Genomic DNA, 11413 nt, shown 5'->3' with positions numbered 1-11413 from the left:
TGCTCTGACTCGCTGGGGTGTGAGCATCGCTTGTCCTGCCAGGGACAGCAGGCTCAAAGGCCACAAACACGAACTCATCCGTGGGTTTTTACTTACTGTAACTTGTGTGTTATGTATGAATTGTGCTGGTCAAGGATAACTTTACGAGGAGACACAATTGCAAGATGGAAAAGCTGTAAATCGTTCAGGAGTTGTGCTGACCGGTTGCTGCAGTAAATGCCTGCTTTCCCAGGTCTTTAGGGAGCAGCTGGCGGAAACTAAAGAAATATAAAGTTTCTGTATTCTGACTCTTAGTCACCCACTGCTTTTGAGACCTCAGTGTTTCTGATATTTAACCATTTTTGCAGGAACACTTGAAGATACACTGATTTCAAAACATTCACGCGCTGTAAGAGCATTTGTTATGTGTGGAAGGCACAGAAGCCATTTGTGGCTTTTAGCACCCATGACTGCATAAGCTTTCTTTGAAGTCAATGTGGGATCCCCATGGGTCCTTTAAAGCAGTCAGTGGGTCAGCCTAGCACTGCACAGCCTCTCTGGGTTGGATGTGAAAGGTTTGGGACACAACTCTTGGAAAGGGAAGAGACGGGGCAGCTCCTCAAATGTGGGTTCTTGTAGAGCTCCACGGGGAGCTGAGAGCAGACAGCAGGGGGTGTTGGAAAGCTGCCTCTGTGGCACTGAGAGATGCCACTGTCACACGGTAACACCACATTGCTTTAAATGCATGAAAGCCCTGAGCTTATATATATATATATATATGTACCTATGGCTTTTCCTCAGGCATAAAATGTGCAAGGAAAAGAGGCCCATTAATGAGGGTYTGTCTCATTAAGCTGTCTGCCATGAAGACCATCTCTTGGAGTAATTCACCTGATTCCTTGGAGGCCAGTTCGGATTCCACTGTTTGTTTTGAAGTAGCAGAGCATAAGAGAGGCTTTCAAACTTSGGTGTGTTTTTTCCTCTCTGCTTTCCTTGCAAGTGCCTCCAGGCCTTTATGACAACAAATACTGGAGACAAAGATCTTTGCTAAGAAAACGTGTATCAGCTCTTCTTGTTTTGAAAGGGTGATGTGARTGATTAATGTGTAATTGTGGAGAGATGAGACATTAGCTTATTGAAATATGAGTGATCCTCATTTGCATCAAGGTAGAAACTGTCATTTTGTTGTCATATCTTGTCTCTAATGTTTATCTGCTACTTGTATGGACTAAATTAAGAGAAGTAAAACTGTGAAACTGTGGGTCTGTGTGTGGAGCTGTGAGCYACAGCCACTGGCCACATTGCCTATGTGCTGCTGGGGAGCTGCTCCTCATTTGCACCAGGATGTTTTATGTGGAATAACTTTGGTACCTTGTGATGGTGGCATGAGCCTTATYATCTGTAACAGTGCAGTTCTTGTTGTCTGTACCACTGTGCTGTCTTTAGTTCCTGTTAAAGGCTTGAGGCTTCTGTGGGCCAGACTAAACACACTCTGTAGGCAGTTCTGGGGTTCCTGTTCGTGTCAGTGGCTCCTGTGCTCGCCTGCATTGCTGCTTTAGGATTGYCACACAGCTGAATTTCTGTGCAGCTCTTCAGTGTATGTCATGCAAAAACATCGTGGAGAGGCAGGCTTGTTTTCCAGGTAAAGAAAAAGAAAAACAAACAAAAAAACCCAAAAAAAACCAAAAACCCAAAATGGAGCGTGTTTCATGGCCAAGGGGAGTTCCAACCTGCAGCCTTCATTGCTTGAGGGGAACGCAGCCCCCTTTGGGGGTGTAAGGAAGGAAGGATCAGTGTTGAGTTTGACAAGTCATCCTCTCACTAAAGGTTCTTCTCCAAGACTTGCCTTTCTGCTTTCCTCTTTAGAGCCATCAGCTGAAGAGCAAAATACCAATAGGTTGTATCCAGTTTATTGTGATCACAGGAATTCAAAAGCCACAAGAGAAAGGAAAATTAATGGAAGAAAGGAAGCGGTTGGAAGATAAACAGCTTTTAATGTGGTGTGCTAATGAGGTATGAAATAGATGGGTAAGAAAATGTCTGGTAGCAACTTTAGCAAGTCTTACAGCCTGCAGAAACAGAAAACAGGAACACTGCRTAAGAGAAATAACCCAGTGCTTGGAGGAGAAGGAGTTTACTGTCTGCTGCAGACTTAATGCCAGRGAGAGTTTACCTCTCCAGGCCCTGGCTGCCCTTTGCAAAGCCGGCATCTTTCATGTGGAAGCTGAGGCTGGAATYGCTTTAAGCTCGAGGATACAGATGCCTTTGAACTCTGCTTTCTTATCATGGACTTTATAGGACATGGCAAGTATGACCCACTTCTGTTCCTGCACTGCTGCTACACAGACCCAGSCCACAGAGTTGCCAAGGACTGGGTCACTCAAGTCCTCTGGGTTAAAACAATTATCTGGCCTATCTATTTTTTTCTTTTCCCCTTTTATTCACTGAGTTACCTTTAGTKGTCTCCTTCCCAGCCTGTCCCCATAAACCATCACTCTGCTGTTCCATGAAATGAGTGCTGGTTCAGAATGGAGTGAGAGTGGGCAGTGGAAGGCTTCCAGTGTGCATATTCCTTAGCCCAGCAWTGCTGCCAAAGTCTTTGGAATGGGGAATTAAGGAGCTGCTTGCACAAAGGAGTATTTTGCTTCCCAGGGGGTTTCACTGAATTTTGTTTCTGGATTAAAGTGCTAATTAACACAAAATAGGGCTCAATGCTTCACTGTAAGAGTAACTAACACTGTTGATAGTTGGTGTATAAACATAATGTATGCTAATGAGATCCCTACCTTTGTAAAACAAAGCTGTTGATACTCTGTGTGTGTCCAGGCATATTTAGTGGGGTGGGAGGTTTCCTTTCCAATGATAGCTCRTGCCTCTGTGAGATTTCCTTAAAACAGAAGGGTTATTTTAGCTCCTCAGTGGTTTCTTTTCCCCTGTGCATTAGCTGTTTTTCAGTTCTTGAATTCTGAACAAGACCTGGAGGCTACTGCTAGCTGGCTTTGGCTTGTTAGTTTACTTGCTTTCAGACTGTCATTTTTCTCTCCAAAGAGATAAAATGCCAAGATTGTGCCAYTTCTACTTGTATCTAATAATAGCTTAATCCACACATAATTGTAATGAAGTTTTTAAGGACACTGGCAGAGAATAGCGTGATCCAAAGACCCGTGGAATGAATGGGATTCTTCACTGAGAACAAAGCAAAGCTTTGGGTTGAGCCCTAGGGTGCTATTGCATACACACGTGCATGATCATGTGTGACAGTGCTGGGCTGTGCTATGGAAACCAAATTTCAGAACCCTGCCAGCTGTCCCAGCTGAGCACAGACAGACAGGAGATGTGTTAGCAGCCCCCAAGGTGGCAGAGCAGTTGCCATAACAGCCAGCAACAGATGTTACCCAAGGCCCTATTGCTGGAATTAGAGCAGGAACAGAGCCCTCCCAGCTGCCAAGAGCATCGTGTGTGTGGCCAAGGTGTCACTTACAGCTCCRGAGCAGGCAGGGGGCTGATGGAAACATCAACAATAGCAGCAGCAGCAGGATCGCTGATTTGGTGCACCAATTATTCAGCTGTGCCACTGTGCCCTTGTAATCCCATTAGGAAAGTCAGGCTAACAGGCACTGGGGTTTGCTGCTGGGGAGGCAGGCACAGCACATCAGGGTGTGCCCAGAGGATCCCAGGGGAAACAGCCGGGTGGGAGCACTGCAGGACCAGGGTTCAGATTGTGCAGTGCCTGCCAGGGCTGCTGACTGTTTTCCTTGTGCACTCAAAACAGTTTGCTCTAAAGAAATAAAGGCAAGAAATAATGGCTGTGAGTTTAATGCTGTGAAAGTAGAAATCTACAGGATTTACCTTTTCTGGGAAATGCTTTAATTAGARTGATGATGTCTTTGCCAGATTGCTGAGCAATTAAGCTCTACTCAAGCCCAGAAAAAGTACTTCCATGAAAAGTTTTCAGTGCAGTTCCTGGCTGAGATCGTGGAGTATTATTTACAAATATCTCATTAACAGACATTATAAAGTTGATTATGCACCTATGGGAATTGATGACAAAACTTTCATGGCCTTCACTAGAAATGAAAACCTTTTGATGCAAGGTAAATATGGTTTGGGTGCACATATAATAAAATTATACATATTAACCTAAAAGCAGCTGCTCTGGAAACCCTATTGGAAATTCTTAGTTTTCCTAATGTGTAGGAGAAATCCATTTTCTGTAGGTATTTTTAGTGCTAACTTCCTCTCCTTTGCTATTATCTTACACACTGTCCCATTAGTGCTTGCCGTGTTTCCAGGTCAGCCATGTGATTGCTGAGCATCCCTGCCTGCTTTCTGAATGATTTGTCAGGCAGGAGCCAGAGAGGCAAGTTCTTGGTGCTGGCTGTCAGCAGCAGCTTCTCCCAGCCTGGATCCCACCAGAACATCCAGAAACCCTCTCCTCTTACCCTCCTGGGCAGGTTTTTGCTGTGTGGTTCAGGGTGAGACCCTGCCCTGCTCTGCTCCTGTGTTGATGTTAAAGGTGTTTCTCTGCAGAAAGCACCCGTGTGTGGGACACAAAACAGCCCCACTGCTGAGAGGCATTTCAGAGCTGCAGCTTCACCTCGAGCCGTGGCTGTTTTAGCATGACCTGCATGAAGCACACCAGATTTCTGCCTTTTTACCACTTGTTACGTTTACAACTTAAATGAACTTGCTGTACTTCACAAAATTGCAAGAAGTAGTTAAATCATTGCAGCTCAAATCCTTCTGTAAGCTCTTTTTTTTTTTTTTTGTGGTAAAAACCCCTTAGGCGAAGTGTTTTAAACCCAGCAGTGCTGATAATGAGAGTTAATAACTTTTCAAATATTGGCTTTTTTGCTACATRTGACTTTTTTGAAAAGGTATTTAAACTGATCCAGCCAGTTGCTGTGGATGCCTCTGTGTGTGTGTTTAATGAACAGCTGGCTCTTTTGAACTGGGAATTTTAATACTTTCAGTTCCATGAAACTGGAATYGGAGGAGGCGGATGATTGTACAAGAGAGGGAGCGCATTTTCTCATGCGAATTCAGGAGCAGARAGGGAGGGAGGGAGAGGAAAGCATCGTAATATTGCGTGTGTTTCTGTTTCAGTGGATCAAATCTTTCCTCTGTCTGCATCCAAGCTATTTGTGATCAGATGATCAGAGCTCAAGGAAGCGATTGGAGAGCGAGCTGGCTGCAGCTGCACTGTAGGCTGTTTTCAGGGACAAGGAGCCACTGTTTTTCAAACATAGCATAAACATAGAAGTTATTTTGTAGGCTTCAGGATGCAGATATGGGTTGTGCTGCCAGCATTGTTCTGCTCCAAGCCTTTCGTTCTGTGGTACAGAGGAACTGTCCACATATCTGCAGGCGACGACGGCGAGAGGAGTTGTCACATGAAATTCTGCCGCTGGAAAGCGATGAWGAAATGAGCAGACCCAGGACTCTCATCATAATGGTATGGTATWCTTTAATCAAGAGAGAGGTGCCAGAATTATTATWACAGATGTTATGTGATTATTTTTTTCCTTTAGCTATATATTTGTGGAGAGAGAGCATTGATAGGTAATTTGTCGGGTTAGTTCTGTTAGTTTGCTGTAGATTTGCTGTATCTGTTCTGTTACTTTATAGGTTGTAAATTGCACATAAGCTCTGTGTAAAGTAAATGTTCTGTTATTTAATTGTTGGTGAGCTTTGCTGCTGTTTGTGAGATAGGCAGCACTGGAGCCGGTAGCATGGTTATGTTTTATTTCAGACTTGGAATTCCAAACAGCAGACAGCTTAGGAAATGTTTGCTAAGTCTGTTCATAATAAAAAACAAAAACAAACCCAAAAGCCAAGCAAAACAAAAMAAAAAAATCTTTACTTGCACCCAGGATGCAGTTGGAATTTGTATTAAGTTGTATGCAAATAAACTCCCATATATCTTTGCTTCAAACASTTTGCAGCAGGAAAATGTTTGCTGGATCACTGCTTTCCGGTTTACTGAGTTGCCTCTGTTCTTTAATGAAGGAGGGCTTGAAAGGCTCTCAGTCTTCAAGCATTATTTTCTTCCTAAATTAATTTTTTATTTTGTGATGGGAACGTAATAAGCACKATAGGTTTATTAGGAATAAATGACAGGGTTGTTCCTCATTACAAATCACTGTTCCTGAATGAGGAATACACTTACTGCCTAGTTACTGCTCTTTTTTGCCAAATACACATATGGTGAGCATTTCCAGAGCCCTGGAGTGGTTTGCATCTGAGGTGGCAATGATTTGTTACTCTGTGCCTCTCACTTGGTAAAAATATTACCAAGACACTGAAAACAGTATTTTTTTTCCAGTTTGTCAGGATGCTCATTTATGTCATTTGAGTGGTAGAGATTTGATGAAGTTCAAAGTGCACCGCCCTGGTACTCTGATCCCACACAGGGCGCTAACTTAGTGTTAAAGGGTGATGGTAACATTAGAGAATTTAATTGCTGTCCTGAACAGCTGTTTTGACTAGAGCATTGCTGCCCATGGAGAGGTGTGTGGTGCAGTCATGGCAACTGTAGTAGCAAGGACCCAATCTCAGCAGTGCTTTAGGTATCAGCTGAGGAATTATCCAGTGCATGGGGAGCCTCATGCTCATAAGGAGGAAGGAAATGGATTTCATCGTTGTGAATCTGATGTTAAAGCTTCTTTGCTCTAAAAGTATCTATCTRTGCAACAAAGTTTGGCTTTTTTCCACTTAATGGTTAAAGAAATGACCTCAACAGCATTTAAACGAATAAATGTCTCCTTCCTGGTAGCAATTTCAAGCATGATGAAGTGAGAAATGTCTGAAAGCACATCTGAGTATGGATCATCTGTGTAACTTGCTTCGGTCCATGGAAGAAAAGGGTAGTCTTGGGTGTTGTGGCTGCAAACACTGTGCCAGCCTTGCCAAACCCAGAAATACTCATCAGCACTCTGTAGAGTTGGGGATACCCACAGGAGAGGCGTTCTGGTCAAGGTGTTCTGTTAGCCGATGCTGGATGTGGGCTCTGAGATCCCCTCAGACACATCCACCCTTTGCACTAACAGGRTATTTTCTGTGTCAGTGGTTAACGCACTGCTGTTTGTCCTGCCAAAAGGCTGCCCTTCCCCAGGAGATTTGTGGGATCATTTTTTCCTGCTCATTCCCTTTGGGAGGAGGAGGAGGAGTGGTTCAGCCCTGTCCCAARGCTGGGGTAGGTRYAGGCAKRCACTTTGAAGGAAATCTGCTGGGCAGGGGTTGACTTTAGACATATCTTATTCTTCAGGATATTACCATGCTTTTGTTTGGAAGCAGTTAATTATATGACTGTCTAAATGAATTTGCCATTAAACTTTGCAATTTGCTTTGGAATGATGTGGAGACCTGGTGAGCTGAGAAGAAAGTGCTGCTTGAGAGCACTTTGTGGCAGAATGGATGGTCCTGTTTCCACCTGAATTTGTGTTACTTGAAAGAACAGCATGATAAAGAGAGCTGGAGGCTACTGGGCATTAATACAATATGTTATGATCCTAACAAATTAGTTTTTCCCCTTGGTCTGTTGTAGATCATTGAGGYTTATGTCTGGACAATGCAGTTGAGGCAGCTGTCGATGAACAAGAGAGTGTTTAGTTCCCAGTGTTGTTATGCACACTGTGCAGTTGCCAGGAGCTGAACTGATCCCAATGAGATTCCTGAGTGTCTCAGGGCAGTGAGTAATTGGGCTGCCCAAAGAAGAGAGGTGAGGAAATCCCAAAATGCAGAATACCAGCAGTACACTGATGGGCTCAGTGCAATCACCAGCAGTGTTTGGCTCCTGTCAGCTGAACGTGCGGCATTTTGTCTCTTCATTCCTTCACAGTCAGGAAATGCTCTTCCTCTCCTTAGCTTGTGTGCCACTGCCTGTGTGCGCCCTACTGGAAGTGTTAGCCCTTGGTATTGATTTCAGGAGATAAAATATGCCTTCTATTTGAGCAGCTCTCTGAAGTCACCAGGCTCTGCTGTCTGTTCTTGCAAGTTTGCCTGTCCTCTGTGAAGCAGAAGTAACGTTTTGGTGTTGTTTGGTGTTGTTGCCTTGATAAGGAAAGCAACCCTGAGTCAGAGAGAACAGCAGTCTACCCTAAAATGCTTCCAGTAAATAAACAGCTCTAGGGATGTGCCCCATTTTCCTTTGATAGTCACTGAAGAGGAACATCCTTGTAGTATATTCTTCTAGGAATTGTTTTTGCCAGTGGCGCTCCAAGCAGGAGATGCTGCCGGGTGCTCTCTATGACAAAAGAAAAGAAGGAGTCCTGAGCACAGCCTCCAGCTATTGCTTAATGGCTACCTACTAATCACTGCATGAAGCCTTTGGTCAGCACAGCAGGTATTTCTAGCGTTCTAGTTCTTGCAGAAAGTGAGGATTCATGTCTTTATTCTGCGACCTTTTTTTCTTCAGTTTGTTAGTTTTAGAAATCTGGTTTTACCCTTAGGCAAGGCAGATAAGCCATCAGTTTTAGGTCTTAACTGGATCCACAGCGCTGGGAGAGATGTTGGAAAGAGAAAAGTGTAAATTCTCTATCAATTGTGTGTCATCTTTTGGATGAAGTTCTGGAATTTGCCAGAGACATGCGAAGTAAGCATCCAAACAAMCTCTAATATGGTGAACAAGTTGGAACAATTTGTTCAGTGAGTGATTTAATAGACCCTTGCTTTCTGTACCTTTAAAAGCATGTCTGCAAGAACTGGCTTTCAAAATAAGTCTATGAAATGGTGAGGTTTGGGATATTAAAAACCTTTCTAGAATGAATGCAAATGGCTGTGCATGCTGTYTCCACAACAAAAAGGAGAAGAGGAAGATGCCTGAAGGAAGAAAATGAAGTACATGTGGTTATGTACGACTGTTTGGTATTTTAAGGGAGGGCACTAACATTCAAGATGATGGTTTGCATTTGGAACTTGTGACTTGAACTTGAGCTTTATCTAGTAGGTCATTCTTTGGGTTTTTCATGCAATTTATTACCAACTGTGGCAGCTGAGATTTGTGCGATAAGAGCAAAGCATAATTGAGGATATGATCCTACTCTCCACCACCCCCAGCCTTCCTGCCYTTGGTAATAAATTGCATAAAAATGTAAAAAATGTTTTGCATTTTGAATAAAATACTGTAATTTGAGCTGACTTATTAGCTTGAACACAGCAATATTCACTTCATTAATGATGCCCAAGCTGCTTCTCAGGCCACTTATTTTGTAAATGGATTTTTACTCTTCTAAAAGCAGTAGAGAGAACAAAAACGTCGCTTTGAGAATTTTCCATTATCTAGTATTGGAATTTACCTCCAGACCTTGTGTTCCTTATGTTTTATTGCATGATCTGTGTTAATCTTCTACCTCCAGTTGAAATAATTTAGTGCATTCATCTCCTTTGTATGCATTTCTCTCCTGAAGGTCTATGTAAGTACTGTATAGACCTATATAGTACTATGTAAGTGCTGTCAATGGGGCAACTCTAGGAGCTGCAGGACCTCTGACTCACAATTTACTGGTTTTGGATATGGGAATGTGTCTGTGTGTACTCAGATTGGGGAGAATTGCAGTGCCTTTTGAGGCTCAGYCCTGGGAGCAGGTGTTCCCTTCCTGTCTTAGAGGAGGGATTTTCTCCAAAGCAAGATTACCCAGGGCTGCAAAATAAAAAAAAAGAAAATATTGTCAGGAATTCTTAGTTTAAGTCAGAAGCTAGAATGTGTAATACATTTTTAGGCAGCAATAGTCATATGTCGCTTTATTTGACCTTAACTTCCACTTCAGCACTTGACCTCAGCAGGAACAGAAACAGGCCCATGTTTGAATAAATGAGTAACATTAKAGTGTAAAGAGGAGAAGCAGTAAGTGATGCACAAAATGCAGTTGTGCTTAAGAGCCRCTTTGGCCACTGTTCTTGTTACTTTTGCAGTTTGTTTGCTGTGCCCAGTGCCCCCCAGGCCTGTGAGTGACTGCAGTGACTGCCAGCCCTTGCCCTGGGCACCAGGGATTTTGTCCATTGCTGCTCCTCAGAAGGATGTTGGGTTTGGTTTGGTGTTTWCCCATTCAGACAGCAGCTGTGGCTCTGCCTAGAGTTTCTTATATAGAGAGGGGAAAAGATGTGGGTCAGTTTTCATTTTTCAGTGCTGCACACACCATGTAGTGTATGCAGATGGTTCAAGAAAAGCTGGTGTTCAAAGTGGCCTTTTAGCACTGAGCAAATCTCCATCTGACTTTGGTACTCTGAACAATGTTTTTTATTGCTTTCACTTCTCATTAGCGTTGCAGCGATGTGTGTAGTATGACAGTGCRTGGAATGTAATTATTATGAATGTGTTAACCAAATTTTTATGACAGCTTATGAAGAGTGTGGGCTCTCAAAGCAAGAAAGTGATGAAAACATTCTCCTACATGTGAGGAATTTATTCTCTTTTTCTCCTCAGGAAATGGAAGAGAAGTAAGCAATTTATTTGTAAGGTAATGCATACCTGAGAGAGTAGGGTATAAATTAAAGAAAGAGGCACAGAAAGTCTCTGTAAGTCTCAGTCCTTGGGAGTCCTTTGGGAAGGTGATTTATGCATTTGACAAAAATCCCAATTTAGGATGTGTGTTCAAAATACTTCTTGAGAGAGAAAAAAAATGCCCTACAGAAAGGCAGAGGACCTGATTAAAATGAAGACAAAGAGAGAAACAAACTCAAGAAAAGCAGGGAAAAAAACAAGTCAGGTTTTTAAGGGTTTGCCTGCCTGCAGCCAGTGCTGTGTCAAGATACTRAAACAGATTTAAATACTGAGTGCTAGACACAGGGTGAATCACCTAAAATAACCACAATAGCATCTTTGAAGTTCTGGAGACTTGATCTGAAATGCATTTTACACAGAATTTAGTAGAGGTGTTGTGTTTCATTCTGTCAGTGGACAATGTAGTGTTGGACAGAAATACAAAACATGTATGTGTGTGCTTGGAATCAGCAGCTTTTAGGTATAAKTCCAGAGTAGTTCTCTGGGTTTTTATGCACATCTTGGGCTGCACAAGTAGTTCCAGACTCACAACTGTTCAAGTAATTTGGTCTTTGGCTTCTCCCAGTGAGTTTTTCATTCTGGGATGTGTGGCTGCTCCTGGCACTGCACTGACCAGGCTGTGGGAGTGGGGTAGTTGATAGTTAATATCTCCAGGAATGAAGGGATAACAGTGATTCCACCTGCAGCAGGGTCCTGGCTGAGAAGCTGGGTGTCACGTGCAAGGAGCATGTCTCCATAAGGCAGAATTCACAGAATCACAGAAAACTCTGARTTTAGCAGCACTGTGACTGCCCACAGCTCACAGGAGGCAGACTGGGCAGCACAGGCAGCCTGCAGAGCCAGAGGAGTGCAGAAATGCCCCTGCGATGTTCCACTCACTCCTGGCACACCCCAGGTGTTTGCACTGCGTTCCTGGTGAGAGCATTCCCATGG

General features: G+C 43.3%; 1 protein-coding gene across 1 annotated transcript in view; it reads left to right on the top strand.

The window, feature by feature from the left end:
- Positions 1–5067: 5067 nt before the first annotated feature.
- The window catches only part of DOCK10 (dedicator of cytokinesis 10), a 115856-nt gene continuing 109510 nt past the window's right edge, over positions 5068–11413 (top strand). The window contains exon 1 of the mRNA XM_057366877.1: positions 5068–5434. Coding sequence (XP_057222860.1) covers positions 5270–5434 — 165 coding nt within the window. The 5' untranslated portion in view covers positions 5068–5269. The remainder of the gene's footprint in view (positions 5435–11413) is intronic.

The sequence above is a fragment of the Malurus melanocephalus genome, unplaced genomic scaffold (genome assembly GCF_030028575.1).
Source record: "Malurus melanocephalus ecotype Western Australia unplaced genomic scaffold, MMel_1.1 scaffold_73, whole genome shotgun sequence".
In the NCBI taxonomy this organism is placed as follows: Eukaryota; Metazoa; Chordata; class Aves; order Passeriformes; family Maluridae; genus Malurus; species Malurus melanocephalus.
The sequence above is the reverse complement of the archived record's forward strand: the minus strand, read 5'-3'. Positions and strand labels throughout refer to the sequence as shown.